At 39.1% G+C, this 17,553-nt stretch overlaps 1 protein-coding gene across 1 annotated transcript; it reads right to left on the bottom strand.

Moving 5' to 3' along the window:
• Nucleotides 1–3,466: 3,466 nt before the first annotated feature.
• Nucleotides 3,467–11,627, bottom strand: LOC124260332 (plasma kallikrein-like). The gene is made up of 6 exons (XM_046694619.1): nucleotides 11,491–11,627; nucleotides 10,495–10,702; nucleotides 8,515–8,675; nucleotides 7,387–7,545; nucleotides 5,688–5,845; nucleotides 3,467–3,857 (listed from the first exon to the last, which is right to left on the bottom strand). The coding sequence occupies exons 1-6, from the start codon at nucleotides 11,549–11,551 to the stop codon at nucleotides 3,660–3,662; spliced, it is 945 nt and encodes a 314-aa protein (XP_046550575.1). The 5' UTR covers nucleotides 11,552–11,627; the 3' UTR covers nucleotides 3,467–3,659.
• Between the last annotated feature and the right edge of the window lie 5,926 nt (nucleotides 11,628–17,553).

The raw sequence follows: 17,553 nt of genomic DNA, 5'->3' as shown, positions 1-17,553 counted from the left end.
CCTCAAAAACAGTTTGAAGATTAGAAAATTTAATTAAATACAGTAAACAAATGGACGTGTTTTGACGCTGCCGATTGTTCCTTTATCTATGCTCTTGGGGGCGGTGGGGTAGCCTAGTGGTTAAAGCGCTCGCTCATCACGTCTAAAACCCAGGTTCGATTCCCCATATGGGCACAATGTGTGAAGCCCATTTCTGCTGTCACCCTCTGTGATATTGCTGGAATATTGCTGAAAGCGGCAATAAACCATACTCACTCACTCACTCACTCTATAGTCCTGGGGAGTGAGTCACTTTCAAAACACAGATCGTACGCAGGAATGACATGCCGCCCTTCACGAGTCGTTTATATTGGCTCAAGTAGTAATACATGGTTACAATGTAGACTGTTTAAGCAAAGTTCTTTATTCATGAAAGTAAAATCTCCGACTCTGCTATGTTATGTTTTAGAACATTTACTCTACGCTTGGCAAAGAAAATCCCTGAGTGTCCTTTGTCTTGAAATAGATCAGTACAAGTCAAAATAAGTTTCATTCTCCAGAACTTGCCGATGGATGTTAAACTTCAAACGACGAGTGTTGATAAAATTTGATATCAAAAGACACAATGGGAGATTGTATTTATCATCTAATATCATTCAGCCAACTTTACGTGTTTGAGTATGCAGACAGTGTAAACGAGTTTCTGGACCGTAAAATGTAACGGTAACCACCTTCAGTTGCAGAGATATGTCTGGTGGCATTTCATTGTGACGTCATGGTAACCGAACCCGTGAACAAGGGAGTTAGAGACTGACCTCAGAGGCGACTAACAGGATAGGATTGTCAGGCTAAGTTACAGAGTTCATGCACGTCATTGTACCCAGATTCCGTCGATCGACGCTCATGTTGTCCACCATTAGATAGTGTGGTTCAGATTCGTTTATTTACAGGCCACCGCCATATGCCTGGTATATTTTATTATGTGTCGCGTTAAACAACAAATAAAGCGGCTTGGTAACGGTTTAGTCTCTACTCGCCTACATCTCAATTCGCCTACATCCCATTTTGCATACAAAAAAGACTGTAGGCTAATTGGGATTAGAAATTGCACCCCTACTCTAATAATGAACCTGACTCACTGGTCAGTGCCACACTACATCTTGATTGACTGTTGTTATAAAGATATGTGTTCGATTCCAACGAAAGGTATACACAGCTAGGTTTTTACCAATGTAAAGTCAACATATTTGCCTCTTATGAAAATCAGTTGCCATCACTAATCTCTAAAAGTGACAAGTTCGTGGATCAGTGAATTTGAAGGCTCATTTTCTGAATTACCTACAAGTACCAACATCATACCTTGCATATCCTATGATTAGATGGATTGTATGTTGCCTAACATCCAAATTCACTGTTGTTCTGCATGCACAATATGTGAATGACTATAGAAAGTCTGAAGCCATATCATGGTTTCTTTCATGTTTTTTATAACCCCAAGCTTTACGAAAATGACCTTATCAAGTTGAAGTGAGATTCTACCATGCCTTCAGTAAATACTGGATTGTGGTTAATCAAAGTCATTCAGAGGTATAGAATCACGTTTCACTCATTTTCCAATACAGTATGTATTATTTTTAATCTTAATAACACGGCTATAGTAGAATAGAGATAAAATTATAATAGCTCTGAATTTTGTATTTAAAACCTCACGCTATACGTAGGGTTTTAATTCAAATTTAGAGCTATTATAATTTCGTTATAAACCTCTAATTTTCCAACACAGTATGTTTATCTCCTAAATGGACATCGGCACAAGTTAACTTCCTTAATACTAATGTGATATGATGTGGATTTGTGATATGATGTGAATATCATTGTGATCGGGAAATGACAAATAACAGAATAAATAAATAACTGACAAATAAGAGAAATAAATTCTTTTTGTCCTTCAACTACTTAAACTAGAAGAGTCCACTTTTAGATCATAGGGGAGACACTGGTTTAACATTGCGTAATCAACAGTCAACAGACCATGAAATGTTGTTTTAAGACTGTAGGCGAATTGGGATGTAGGCGAAATGAGACTAGCAAAGATGCAATTTCGTTGTAGCCTTATCTCACTCAAGCGATATCGCCCATGGAAACAAATTTGTATGTATATTGACCTCTTATAACTGATCCAAAAACATACAGTGGGGTTGACCGGCAGCATCAGCACTCGACGGTAGGAAGATCAACATATGGATAGATCTCTACTAATGGGATCGGGTGGTCAGACTGGCTCCCGTGATTAACAAATGGTATTGTATCCCGAATGTTAGATCGATGCTTGGTGATGGACATTAGGTTCCCAGCAACCTAACGTTCTCATAAGAGGCCACTTAATGAGATGAGTGGACACCCATGGCTTGGGTCGTTGGTCATAATATCAATCAGTGGATTGTCTGGTTCATACGCGAATATTTACAGGTTGTGACGGAGCTGGAATATAGTGCGGCGTTAAAGAACATACACCCAGTTCTAAATCACACCACCCGTGAAGATCCGGATTAGAAGTGATCTTCAGCAAACCATGCTCGAGGCGACTAACGGGAACTGGTGGCCAGGCTTGCTGATTTGGTTGACAAATGGCATTGTATCCTAAATACGTAGATCGATGCTTGTCATGTCGATCACTGGATTGTTTGGTCAAGACTCGATTGTTTAAATATATCTGGAATATTGCTGGATGAGCGTTTTACAACAAATATAGCATGATCAGAGAGCACACATGTATAGGTTTTCTGCTGGACATTTTTCAGTTACACATTGGACATCAACACCATTGATACGAAACTACGTGTTGACCAATGGTCGAATGTCTTTTACCTGGATGCTTTTTCTGGTCCTAGGTTCGAATCCTGATTATAAATAGGATTCTTCATCACCGAGGATTAACCTATAAAGTTGCTGTGATTCTTACAAACATTTGTAACACTTCTACACTCGTCAGATGGGAGATAAAAGCGACGATATTCGTCGAGAGATAATGATCTGTGCAATGTCTGTACCACTCCAACCTGTCTGTAATTGAAATGACAATCAGATCAAACAATGCATTACAGGCGCTCATTAAAGATGAAAGATAACATGCTCGTATGTCTTGTTTGTTTGTTGTTTATCGCCGCACTCAACAATACCCCGCCTACATGGCGGCGGTATGTAAACAATCGAGTCTGAACCAGACAATCCAGTGATCAACAGCATGAGCATCGATCTACGCAACTGGGATACGATGACATGTGTCAGCCAAGTCAGCAAGCCTTACCACCCGATCCTGTTAGTCGCCTCATACGACAAGTATGGGTCGGTGAAGGCCCATTCTAACCCGGATCTTCACGGGTCCACACTCGGATGAAAAACAAAATACGCACATCCCGGATATTCTTCAGAAAATTGAGGTAGTGATATTTGTTAGGACACGAACCTGTGAACACTCAAGAAAAGATGACATTCCTTACAAATTTATTTGTCAACATGAACAACCCACACAAGACACGTAATAGCAACTGTTGTATGTACAGCATAAACGGCAAACGCAGATGCATTTAGATAGGAAATATATCATTATAGAAGTGGTATTCTTGGTGCGATCATCATCAGATGTTTTCTGTGATGCATCCCCGGCAATCCCTTATTGTTTATAGAGTTGGACAAGCGGAAATGTTCTCCGCGCAGGTCTGGATCCAGTCCTTGTAGTTTGCCACCTCGGTGATGAAGATGGGAGGCTCGGGTGTCGCCACTCCGCCGTTGCTGACGAGGCAGTTGTTGGTACTGATGATGCCTCTAAGCCACCACTTGTTGGACCTCCGGCACACCACAATACCGCCCCAGTCGAACTGAAACCGAACGTTTTATATACTACTCACACTTTGCTAAGGAACACACAAATTCACAACTTTACTTAGACGTAGATTTATAATTTGAAATTCTATCCATTTAAAACTGGATAAATAATAATATGGTAACCCATCTTTAGGCAAACAGACACTTTAATCAAACCTCATGCACTTGATACACGAGTAACCATAAAAATTGTTTTCATGGCACCAATCAACCATTTTGCAAATCATGCAACGGGTCATTGACAAATAAACAACACATGTCAATAGCAGGTATGGGATCCACAAGATGCAATGACATACTGAAACCTAGGATCCATACTTACAATAAACTTTGGTATATAAACCAAATTTTACCCCACATAATAGTTTTCTGTTGAATCCATGATTTGATCCTTAGCAAAGTGTGAATAGTATATTAGAATACGCATGCTGGAGTTGACGATCACGCTCCAAATGCGATCAGTTGTGTGTTTTATACGGTCCATATATGTTATGTTAAGAAGTTCTACAATACCTTGCAGTGATACATCTTGCCTGTTTTGCTTCACAAATAAACATTAAAACATATGTTATTGTTGTCTTATAATATATTTTACTCACTTCCGTTTCAAATATTTTTAAGTATCTTGTGTCAATATGTGTTTTTTCGCTGTCATATTAGCTATTAGTAAGAACAGTACCAGAATTGTTTTTATGAATTTAAACTATTATTTAATTGCATATTTAGACAAAATGTGTCAAAACGGCTGATTTCTTCATAAAATATTTTTCAACATTTGAAAACGAGTACATATTTGCTCTATAAATACAAACACATGGTAGAAACGTTATTTTTTGTCGCAGAATCGACATTAACATGTGCCCGTTTATTAACATGTGCCCGTTTCACTTTCAAAATATGACATGTCCGAATGCGAATATGATCCCTTAACTTACCTTTAAGTTAACATTTCATAACATTTCTTGTTGAGGTGAAGCATTTACGTTTTGTGTGTGTATATATCGAGCCCTACATAAATGTGGTTCCTCTGCGATGAGATGTATTTCTTCCTTAAAGTCTAATAGTACATCGATTGTATACCGATACAGTCACCCTGGTTACAAAGCCCCTGGTTATAATGCCACCCTGGATATAATGCCATGTTTCTTGTTTTGGAACAAAAAGTCATTTTCCCCTGGTTATAATGCCAATTACTTACACTGACTGCATGTAGTGTATCAATGCTTTAAGTAGTCTTGTAATCCCAGATAGGATAACACATGTGACATTTCACTTCCTGTCACCTACAACAACAAGTCACCTACAGCCCCAAGGCGTTGTGATTAAAGGCTCATTACAGGAGACATCAGCTCAATCTCGAATCCCCACATGGGTACAATGTGTGAAGCCCATTTCTGGTGTCCCCCGCCGTGATGTTGCTGGAATATTGCTAAAAGCGGCGTAAAGCCAAACTCAGTCAGTCAGTCATCAGCTCAATCACCTTGTTAATTGCATAGGGTTTCCAGCTGTCTTACCTGGTTATAATGCCACCCTGAATATAATGCCATATTTTTCCAGGACAAACGGTGGCATTATAACCAGGGTATACCGATATATTGAACCGTACAACAATGCGATTGCTCTATATCATGATGTGTTTCATTAAAATATTCCATAAGTGCATCATCTGTATGCTTGCATAATGAACCCTAAAGGTAGGTTTTGAAAAGTGTTCCTATAAATGCATCCCATCAGCAGTATGCGTGTATATAGACAATCTGTGATTCTTCAATACTGAGATGTCTTCCCTCATTACATTACATTAATACATCAATTCAACGTACCAGACAGGCTTGGACCGACGGGCTCTCGGTTCTGCCAATGACGGTGCCAGCTGGGAGAGGGTTGTTAGGAGCTTGTCTTGCAATGGCTTCGGTAACCTGTCTGCTGAGGAGCTTGATGGGAGCCTGTTGGGGGATATTAGATGCTTCTGCATCGTTGGCTGTAACAAGAATTTGCAATTCAAGTGAAATTGGTGTATAACGGTAAATGATAAATGTATATTCATAACTGCGCCATATCACAGCCAAAATGTCGGATCACCATGTCAGCCAAACGGGTACCTATTCATGATCACTGCTTGGTGACAGGTTTTGAGTAATGTCACTTGTCCAACGAGACGCCATTTGATACACAGTCTGTGATTAAGTCATCTATCTCTCTGTTGTTTTGGGGCGACGGGGTAGCCTAATGGTTAAAGCATCCGCTCGCCACGCTAAAGACCCGGGATCGATTCTCACTATGGGTACAATTTGTGTGAAGCCAATTTCTGGTGTTCCCCGCAGTGATATTGCTGGAATATTGCTAAAAGCGGCGTAAAACTAAACTCACTCACTCACAAACATATAAATCTTATAAGAAAACTTATTGATTTCAATATTGTGATATTGCTGGAATATTGCTAATAGGGGCGTAAACCTATGATCATTTAGAATCGAGTGGTAATTTTCGTTACCTATCATCATTAATGTTAGAAAAATCTTAGGGTGACAGTGTAGCGCAGTACTTTACTATTAATGTCGAGCTCGACTCTCTTGTGACTTAACGTATATGCTTTGATTTCTCCGCCTCTATTTCGTTCTGTTCTCAAGGCGCCTGTACTCGTTCTTTCTCAATTATTCACACAGTCTCCAAGCATTTTAAGTCATTCAATATTGTTTTGTAACATTTTTTCAGTATTTTTATGTTTTGGTTCTCAGCGTAATTGTCACTGGGACACTAATGCAGACCGTGCCATGTTGCATAAATGAAGGGTTCACTAATGGTGAGGACATGACGAAGTCTTGACCGAGTCATCTCAAACATTTATTTTTGGATTATACACATACACCCTGCCTGGTTTCTTCCTTGCCTGCGCCCTTGCAATACTCCGGCAAAGTGTTCGTGTGAGAGAGAGAGAGAGAGAGAGAGAGAGAGAGAGAGAGAGAGAGAGAGAGAGAGAGAGAGAGAGAGAGAGAGAGAGAGAGAGAGAGAGAGAGAGAGAGAGAGAGAGAGAGAGAGAGAGAGAGAGAGAGAGAGAGAGAGAGAGAGAGAGAGAGAGAGAGAGAGAGAGAGAGAGAGAGAGATTACACCAAATCCTTCCTTTTTTTTACCATAACTCGATACCTCTATATATTCCTGTAATCATCTGTTAATATCGAATATCACCCAGTTTGGGGAGTATAGAATTGATCTACAAATTGATTATGTTATCTTTTTTACTCATGGGTCTGTAAATAATCGAGTCTGAACCAGGCAATCTGGTGATCAACATCATGAGCATCGATCTAGGCAATAGGGGATATGGTGAGATGTGTCAACCAAGTCAGCGAGTCTGACCAACCGATCCCGTTAGTAGCCTCCTGCGACAACCACGGGTTGCTGAAGACCAATTTTTACCTGGATCTTCACTGGTCTCTACAAAATGAAATTGTGCGCAAGCCTATGCCGTAAACTGTCACTGAGTATCACATTAATTAGCTGCAATTGCAAACTAATCCTTACGACTTTTAAGTCCAACTGAAGCCATGATGCACGTGTCATCTACTTCCGGTATGTCACATGTGCTTGTAGCTGAGGTGCGCTGAGCTTCCAGGCAAGCCGGCTGTTTGCAGTTGTTGTACTGGATGCGTGTTCTCAGCTTGAAGATAGCAATGTTGTTGCCTGAAACAATATACGAATAGAGACTATGACACTTATCTTCCAGAAGAATTGTTTTATCATGAGGCATACTCAAAGAACATGATTCATGGACATCCAATAATAAGTCATCACTTTTCAAATTAGAGGTTAATATCGTCATTAGAGCATTTCCTCATGTCAGTTGTTCCAACAAAGAATTGCGTCTACGCTTATCAAAACTTTCTGGTCGTTGGTTCGTATCCCAGATACCCGTTCCAATCATCATGAAAGGTCTGTTAGCTCCATGCCTGACCTCTTTGGTTCCTGCAAAGTTGCAAGCGTCAAAATCCTGCATCATTAGGACATCATTCCAACATCTAGCTGACACCCAATGAGTGAGTGAGTGAGTTTAGTTTTATTCCAGCTGTATGGCTGCGGTCTGTAAATAATCATGTCTGGACCAGACAATCCACTGATCAACAGCATGAGCATCGATCTACGCATGTGTGTCAGCGAGTCAGCGAGTCTGACCACCCGATAGCATAACTGATAACGGAATTGACAAAAGCTACAAAACCCGTTCTATAATATGAAATCATATAAAAATCCTTTGTATGATACCAACAAAATCATTAGCACTGTCAAATAGTGACGACACTATGTTTTTGCGAAAATGTTGTGAAACTTGTCACAAACACGCACAGAGACAAAATGAATATTTACCTGAACCAAATTGTTTAAAAAACACGCGGGAACTGATGTTACAATTAAAATCAAATATCTACATCGAGCATCATTTTCGTCACCAGTGCCGCCAATTCTGAAACTTCTTGTGTCTCAGAAAAAGCTGTACGAAAGCCTTGACTGCTATGTTCCTGTTCTTGGAAATCTTGGTAGAAAGAGCATGTTGAATTGCACCTCGAACGTTGTGAAATGCCAACAAAGAAATCCCCCAACATCTATTTAAGGGAAACAGCAACTAAACTTATTGTATGACGCATGTATACTAACTTGTGGTGATGTTGTCATAGTCTCGGTGAATCTTCACATCTTCCAGTTCTATGACATCTTCGGGGCGGCCGTCATTACCGAAGTCTGTGAGTCTGGCGTCGAAGTCTCCAACGACAACTCGTGTCGACTGACGTACTATGGCTGCACTTAGTCCGTACAATCTGTCAATTAGAATTCACCATTGTCATGATCGTTATATAAATTCAGACTGCAGATCACTTATTAAGTGTTTATTTAGCTGTAAAGAAAACAAATATATTACCGAAGATTGTCTATTTTTTCTTTACTAACTTTACGGAAGTATACTTAGGAAAACATGTCAGTCGCAATGACCTCCAAATTTAGTCCTTCCAAATTGTAGTTAAGAAAGTTTATAGTGATCTGTTTGATAGACATTTTGGAGGTTCAGTGATAAGGAATGTAATACTATGCTACCCTAAGGGTGACACCTCCTTTACTATAATATTATTATATGATGTAACGTTTTGGTATTAATTCTCATACCATTGTCAAGCAAGAGTGCTTGACAACGGCATTACAATCTATACTTCACAAAAATGTATGTTATAATAAAGGAGTTGTCATCCATATAGTATCTTACCTTACTTATGAACGTATATAGTGTTCAGTGTATCTATGTGTGTGAGAGAGAGAGACAGAGAGAGTGAGTGAGTTTAGTTTTACGCCACACTCAGCAATATTCCAGCTATATGGCGGCGGTCTGTAAATAATCGCGTCTGGACCAGACAACCCTGTGATCAACAGCATGATCATCAATCTACGCAACTGGGAAACGATGACATGTGTCAACCAAGTCAGCGAGCCTGACCACCCGATCCCGTTAGTCCTCTTACGACAAGCATGAGAGAGAAAGAGAGAGAGAGAAAGAGAGAGAGAGAGAGAGGGGGGGGGGGGGAGGGGAGGGGAGGGGGAGAGAATGAGAGAGAGGGAGATTAGGGGAGGGAGAGAGACGGAGAGAGGGGGAAGAGAGGGGGGAGAGAGAGAAAGGGTCGGGGAAAGGGAGTGGGGCAGGGAGAGGGGTAGAATGTGTCACAAAACTATACATTTTGATGACCTACATATACCTTTTAGGACCTGAATAATATAAAGTGTAACTAATTAGATGTACTTTCAAGAGTCAATATGAGAGTTATTGTTGATGCAAACCTGACGATGAGTAATCTGCTTGAATATCGCTCAAAGTACACGAATCATAATACACATCCAACAACCACCCTTTGTAAATACAACGGTATAACGGAATGTTTGTATAGATCTGAGTTATGAAAGCATCTGACGCATGGTTAGTTTTCAATGTTGTCAGGAAATACTCCTAGTGTTTCCATGCACACAGTGTTACAACCTTCTCATTGACGACGTTTTCCGTCAAATTGATAAGTAAGAATTTATCTTTAAAATGTAATTTTCTAGTTTCACTAACCGCTTACTTGATTTTTGAACAATGTTTACTTTCAGTTGTAATCATTCATTTTCATTACATTTTGAATACTTTTCCTACCATCTTGAGGAATACCATCAAAATTAATTTAATTCTACTCCAAATTCTACTTCACGAAGACAAGACAGTGGTATTGGTGGCGCGAGTTCGAATCCCGATTTATCTTAGACAATGTCCTAGCTTTGTCAGCACTTAAAACTGTGTTCGTTTACAAGAATAAGGAATGTGGAAGTCTAAAAAAGGCACAGACCGTAATCTTTTGTGATTTTATGAAAACAATAAAATAGTCTGTACTTCTCTAGACATTGGACGTGTAATTATTACAAGGCTGGAGCCGTTGGGTAGCATCGCGGTTAAAGAACTTGCTCGTTATGTCTGAGGTCCGGGATCGATTCCACAATAGGATACAACTAATAAAGCCGGTTTCTGGCGTCTCTTGGCTTAATATTGGTGGGATATTGTCAATCGCGGCGTAAATCAATACTTGCTCACTGTTACAACCCTGGAACTGTTATACTTACGGAGCAGCACACACAGCGGAAGTAAGAATGTGCTGATCACTGATGATTGCTCCACCACAGATTGTGAGGTTGCCGAAGTTGAAGTCATTGCCAAAGTTGGAGTTGTAGTAGATCCTGATGCTGACTAGAGGGGTGTAGGGCCACGTGCACCTCAAAACGTTTTGACCACCCAAAATTCTCCCAGACACTGCCTCTTCACCACAACGGTCTGTGGACGTGGACAAATAAACAAATATATATCCTCATAAAACTACTTTTACAAATCTTTCTACATAAATTGTCTATTTAGTTGATAGCAATATTTAAAGCTCAAATCATATGTAGAAGACAAATGTGTATTTTAGATTAAAAACCAGGGTTTCTGACATCAACTCAATATTAACAGCCAGGGTTTCTGACATCAATTGGATACTAAAAGCTAGGGTTTCTGACATCCATTTGACATTAAAAGCCACGGTTTCTGACATTAATTTGATATTCAAAATTCTCAACGAAAGCTTTACGGCCCTTATAGATATTTAGAAGATGGGTTAAAACATGGCACGGTCGAAACACTCTTCATTATATAAACACAACGTTACAGAGTGGATTGAAGATATTATTTGCACCAATAACATTAACATTTCGCTCCTTGTGCTGATCAGCTGATCAAATGTACTAAAAGATAATTAGTTTCTTCTTACTCATTGTTAGCAATCTGTATTTGTTTTGGAACTAAATAAAAGTGCAACAAAACATGTAAAATAATTATTCTAAATTGTCCTTCAATTAGCTTGACTGACGTTTGAGATAGTCACAAAAGAAAACCAAACTTAAGGGCCTTATATGGAGACGATATTGTAATGCTTGTTTTGATAAATCAACAAAACAAAATGTTTTTGGACAAGGATGAACAGCTATATTTTCCCGACCATTCAATGTGTATTGTTTTCATATTGCAAAACAACCTGTGAAATATTTTACAAGCAACAAAATATCAAATAATGAACTCCAAACCTGGTAACTGAGCATTTGCAATGCCGATGCAGACGGCGACAAAGCAGATGAGGCCGTTCATGACGTAGATCCTCTCAGTATCTCACGTTGATCGGTCGTGCAGCCTCTGAGTGAGACCAGAGAAGGATGGCCGATACTCAATGTGAAGATCACAGGAAGATGTACACACTACCCCACCTTACAATTAAACAAACCTAGTTCATTTGTTTGAACAGGAGGCAACCCGTGTTCGCGGTGACACTTCATTCCTCTGTGATGGCCCAATCTTCTCGTCTGTAGGCTGTTCACACACATTCACCTGGCTACGTTCGTGTGATACCGTAACCTCATCTAGGTGTGAACAGACTTCGCAATGATGAAGGATGGACCGCTAATTGTTGTTTGACTTTGATTGCGCTGATAATGAATGAATTAACCAGGTGTTGGGTACATCTTAAGAACTTTTTAACAAAGCCTGATTTTTAATCAAAACAACATCGAGATGCTTTGCATGAATACAATTTGCATATATTAATATTCTGAATACATATTGAAACCGTTTAAAGTCAAAAAGCTTTAAAGCTGTAATTTTACAGGTCAAGGAAGTTGTGTTGGCCAGAACATGTAGTATCTGTGAAATCATAATATAGTTTTAACAGCTAATATTGAAATATATTATAACAACTATATAAGTTATGGTTATACGATATGTAGACACATCAGCAAGACCAATCGTAAGAGGCGTCTAACGGGATAGGGTGGTCAGGCTCGCTGACTTGGTGGACGACCCAACTGCATACATCAATGCTCATGATGCTGATTGCTGGATTGTCTTGTCCAGACTTAATTATTTACAGACTGCTGACATAAATCTTTAATATTGCTGAGTGCGGCGTTAAACAGCAAAAACAATTGAGTTCAGAGATAACCGAGATAGCAGTTGCTGTAAATTGTAAATGTTGAGATAATTCACGATATTAAAAGGCCATTGCTATGCTAAGTGGGGAACCAAGCGTGTTTCCCCAAGGCGCCTAATTCGTCTTGCAAAATTGCGTGACTTTGACTATACCAGAAACCTATGATCTAGAGTTTGAATCCGGTTTCCCTGATTAGGTGTCTAGGTTTGTTGGCACCACATTGTTCCTCGAATATTTCACCAAGGTGATACATGTCTAAGACTCACATCATTTCAAGCTTTCATTCCACATGAAGCTGAGTCCGCCTGATAATACTGGAATACTGTTCAGGCGACGTCGGCGTTGAGAGGCCTAGTGGTTAAGGTGTTCGCTCGTAACTCTTAAGGTTCGGGTTCGAGTCCCCACATGGGTAAAATGTGCAAATCTCATTTCTTGTGTCCTGCCGATATTGCTACAATATTGCTAAAAGCTGCGTAAAACCCAACTCACTCACTCACTCGACGTCAGACCCATTTCACTGACTCGCTCCAGTGTTCTCATACATAGTTATAACCAACTGCCCTGATCAAAGCACCAAAACACATCTTTATCACAAGTAAATGCAGCAATAAGAAGGCAATAGCACCCGTTATGACACTTGTGTCAATATTTAAATGCGTATAATAGGCACTATTTACATGCCTCCCAATGGCGAATGGGATGACCTTCCGGTGAAGCTATCGGTGAAATGTCAACACAGGAGACGAATGCATCCTAACGAGTAAACAGTCAACCTTTGCAAAGATGCAGTTGTAGCCTCATCTCTTGCGTAACTAAATATACTGTGGTTTACTAACGGACACTCCTGTTGAAGGAATAAGATGTTTGGTCATATGCAATTTGAGCTTATTAAAACGGTCTGTGTGGTATGAAGCTTTTTCATCTGTAACGTCCGTCATTCAATACGTTGCGACTTTAAATTGTTCGAAGAAACACTGTTCTTAAAAAATAATTAATAATTTATTTACATTATCTTCGATTTTTAAAAATATATAATAAACATATTAAACAATATTTATTATATTAAAAAGTACATGTTTTGGCATCGCATATTACTCATGCCAATAATGGTTGTCAACCCCTTCAATTTTTTTAATTGGAGAGGGGGTGTGGGGTTGGGGTGTGAGGTGTATTTGGGGTTGGGGTGGAGAGGGGGGTGACAACCATTATTGGCATGAGTAAATATTAATTATGATGATCAGATAATTATTCAAAATAAAAACAGTTATCATACTAAAATAATGACATTATTCGGACAAAGAAGTCGTTGTGATCAAAACATCAGAAGAAGCGTCAATATAAAACCAAATATAATACTTAAGAATTCAAAGCTGTTCTATCTACTCTGTGGAGTGTTTAGTTTCAGAGTTCCATGTGTACATGAATGGTTAGAGCCTATTTAAACAACCTCTAAATGTATTCGTGTTGACATTGCTCAGTTCTCCTACCTCTTATACACCTTAAAGGAAAACATATGATGACATCCTTAGATTGGGAGCAATAGTTTTATTTTAAGAGCTGTCATTCATTCCACTTTGGCTATGCCCATAGAGTTTCAGCAAATAGAAATTCGGGTGGTGAATGCTTCGAAACAACGGTCCTCAAATAGAACATTTTCTTGAGGATACGTGGAGAGATTTCAATTAGTTTTGGGGAATTCTTGTCCTGGTTAAACTTCCTTATACATTGTAACGATATTTGTGCACAAAGACACACGAAATTTAACATAATAAAGGAAATCCATGAGCTGATTGCCAAGCATTTTTCCTAAATATTTTAAAGAATTAGTCCTTTCAAGAGTTGTGAACCATTACTTGAGAAAAGGAAATCCTTATATTGACTATAGTGAATAAAATACATTTCCATAATCATAAGAAATGTCTACTAAAGACAGATTCCAATGTAATATTCCGACTGTATTATAAGTTTATGTCCATGACGTCCTATCAAATATGATCCTGGTGCTTGTATAAATGTGAGCATTTCCTGACCCGTCAATGGCACCCGTCAGAAACACATGCCACGGCATTCTGTCACTGATGTGTCCAATTGGAAACGTCCTTTACATGTCTCCTATGAAGGTGTTGACGATTAGCTGAGACCATGCAGGTATCATTTCTACATTAATTTAAAATGGCTCAAATCCTCATTGAAGAAAGTCCATGTTTGTAGAACTGCTGACTGAGCTATGGACATGAAGTATTGATTTCAGGTCATACCAATGTATATTTAAATACGAAGTCGTTCTGATATTGTCGTGCTTGTGGCAGGTAAAGAATAAAGAGCTGTATCCTCAAATTGATGAATACATATGTAGACTGGGGTTTCTGGTACAAGGCGCCTACACCTATCAGCGCTTAAGTCACTGCAGGTGCGATGTCAGATGGCCCATACACCTGCAGATAAAGTGAAACTTCTTAGGCAAATTGACTTGTTTTGATTCGCCAGTCTGAGCGGAAATTCCTGTTCATATGCACAAAGACAGAGATAAGCAAGAAAGGGTGTACAGCTGATGCTCAAGGGAAGCTTTTTTTTGTTTCAAATTAAGTTGTATATAAAGAGTTTAGCTTGTTTATCACATGACGCCAAGTTGGTAAATACTCACAAAGTCATAGATACTGCACCACAAGGATGTTATTCAAATTACTGTAGCCATCTAAACAATAGTTGTATACTAAAGACACACATGGACCAAAATTGAAGTATCCTTCATTTTCTCCATTCGATATGTAAAGTCCCTTACATAATCATTAACGGCAGAGGAAAGACTATGCAAACACTACTACTACTACTACTACTACTACTACTACTACTACTACTACTACTACTACTACTACTACTGCTACTACTACTACTACTACTACAGCTACAATTACAACTACGACGTCTACCGATACAGTTTGATATGAACAATGAACTTCAAACTTGTCATAAGCGGATATTTCTTTATAGTATTATTGAAATAGTTTTGTCGTTTATATTGGGACTATAAATGAAACAAAATCTTGTTTGACAATATTGTTTACGGCCCTCCCAATACAAATATATTAAAAAAGACAGTTGTAAGTACAACACACAATGTGATTAGCAGTTCCTGAAACACCTTCTGCAACAACGTAGGGTAACATACCTATTTCAGACCCGTGAAGGTCCGGGTTAGAATGAACCTTCAGTAACCCATGCTTGTCGTAAGAGGCGACTAACGGGATCGGGTGGTCAGGCTCGCTGACTTGGCTGACATAGGTCATCGGTTCCCAATTGCGCAGATCGATGCTCATGCTGTTGATCACTGGATTGTCTGGTCCAGACTCGATTATTTACAGACCGCCGCCATATAGCTGGAATACTGCTGAGTGCGGCGTAAAATTAAACTCACTCACTCTCTCACATATTTCACGTTAACTTCTTAGCATGGCAAAGGGAACAAGGTTCCGGTAACGACTTTAGATTAACATGACCAATGACCATGATACCTGGCATGGAAATAAAATTGTGTTCTGGAGCAAAGGCAAATATAGTGATAGACTGATTTGCAGTGAGCTCGCAAATTCTCTTTCATGTCTTCAGTCACAGTCATTCTGCTGAAAAGCTAATTAAACATTTTTATTTGATCTATTACATTCTTTGCTCTCAGCATTAAATAGTGTCAGTGAGTAATTAAGCCAAATGTAAGAACGTGTTTTTGACTTGTTGTACTATTTTCATTAACTATAGCGATCACTCAACGAAAAAAATATCATAATGCATTAATTAAGGGTAGTGGATGATGACCTCTATCAATTTTAGGGAATAGTTGAAAACTGTTTATCCTTTCAATTGTAGAAATATCCTTAATAGTAGAAATATGTGTTGTTTCGAGTTGAACATTTCTGGTAATGAGGGAAGAAGAACACGTACGTATGGCAGTGAACTGTGAGAACTGCAGAACGCAGGTTATGAGACTTGTTCCAAATAAATCATTAACCTTTACAATATCCCTGAATTCAACATGTAATGAAACCTTGTTTGCCTGATCTGACATAATGTTATAAATGGGTTATCTCCCTTCCACTGTTAATCGAATAGTCCAAAAGAATTACCACTCGCTGAAGTGAATATTTGGCTTTTTTCTAGGTTTATACCGATAGTTTTCGCCTTATAGTGTTTGATAACTTATTGTTTCTGTAAACGTTATGTTAAATAGAAACATAGAATATGGTCTTTAGCATAAATGCCACTATTCATTTTACGATCCTTGTCATCGACTATTGTTGAACAAAATAGCTACGTCCACTTTAGCTCAGTCACTCGGTGGACTTTGAACATGAATGTTAATAATAACCTGTGCTCATTAACTGACACATAAACTCTATGAGTTGGTTGGTTCAGATGAAACGTGATAAGCACCAAATCAGTATATTGCATAATATTCGTTGTTGTATTGAATTTGGACATCTCCCTCCCTCCCTCCAACCCCCCCTCCCCTGAATTTTGGGAGATATGGTGAAATACACTGTGCAATTATTAAAAACACACAAGAAATACTATGTTGTCATCCTCTTCTTAATTCTTCGTATAAAGATTGTGCCTCAAACGTCACAACACATATCGAAATAAAGGGAAAGCTTAAGTCATCCCTCAAGTCCTACCGTCTTGTCACGATACATCTTTAAATATAGACATGAATATGACAGTGACGAAGCAGTTTCCAAGGTTTATGGGATGGTAAGGACGATAAAAGGAAACTGGCTATTTGACCGCCACTGATCAACGTGAAACATCTTAATCTGAAGTCAAGCTGAGTACACAATCATCACAGCCACTGACAAAGAATATAGGATGAAAGATGACAGAGTTACATTGATGCAGTAAGAACCTAAAGTGTGTATAGGTATATTTACATTGTTCATGGGTCAGACAGAAAGGTTGTTTACTGAAGGAAGTGTTGTACAATATTAGCGTCATGTTTCTAAGACGTCCTCCTCACAAGACTTAATGTACGGCCGTGACACTGTAGCTGTATGTACGTGTAGTGTGACGGCAGGGCGGGAGGTATCGTCAGGAGGTTGTATGTCACACAGAGGGAATGGACACCATGGTGTGGGTTCAAAGAGGAGAGACCTGACCTCATGGGAGGATATACTTGCTA

The sequence above is a fragment of the Haliotis rubra genome, unplaced genomic scaffold (genome assembly GCF_003918875.1).
Source record: "Haliotis rubra isolate DU_JTF1 unplaced genomic scaffold, ASM391887v1 Scf76, whole genome shotgun sequence".
NCBI lineage: Eukaryota > Metazoa > Mollusca > Gastropoda > Lepetellida > Haliotidae > Haliotis > Haliotis rubra.
Note: the sequence above shows the minus strand (reverse complement) of the source record. Positions and strands in the feature narration are given on the sequence as shown.

Coding starts and splice junctions, on each gene's coding strand:
- LOC124260332 (XM_046694619.1), bottom strand. CDS start 11,551: ATGAACGGCCTCATCTGCTTTGTCGCCGTCTGCATCGGCATTGCAAAT. Junction 10,703..11,490: donor TGCAAATGCTCAGTTACCAG/GTTTGGAGTTCA, acceptor CCACGTCCACAG/ACCGTTGTGGTGAAGAGGCA. Junction 8,676..10,494: donor TCCGCTGTGTGTGCTGCTCC/GTAAGTATAACA, acceptor TCTAATTGACAG/ATTGTACGGACTAAGTGCAG.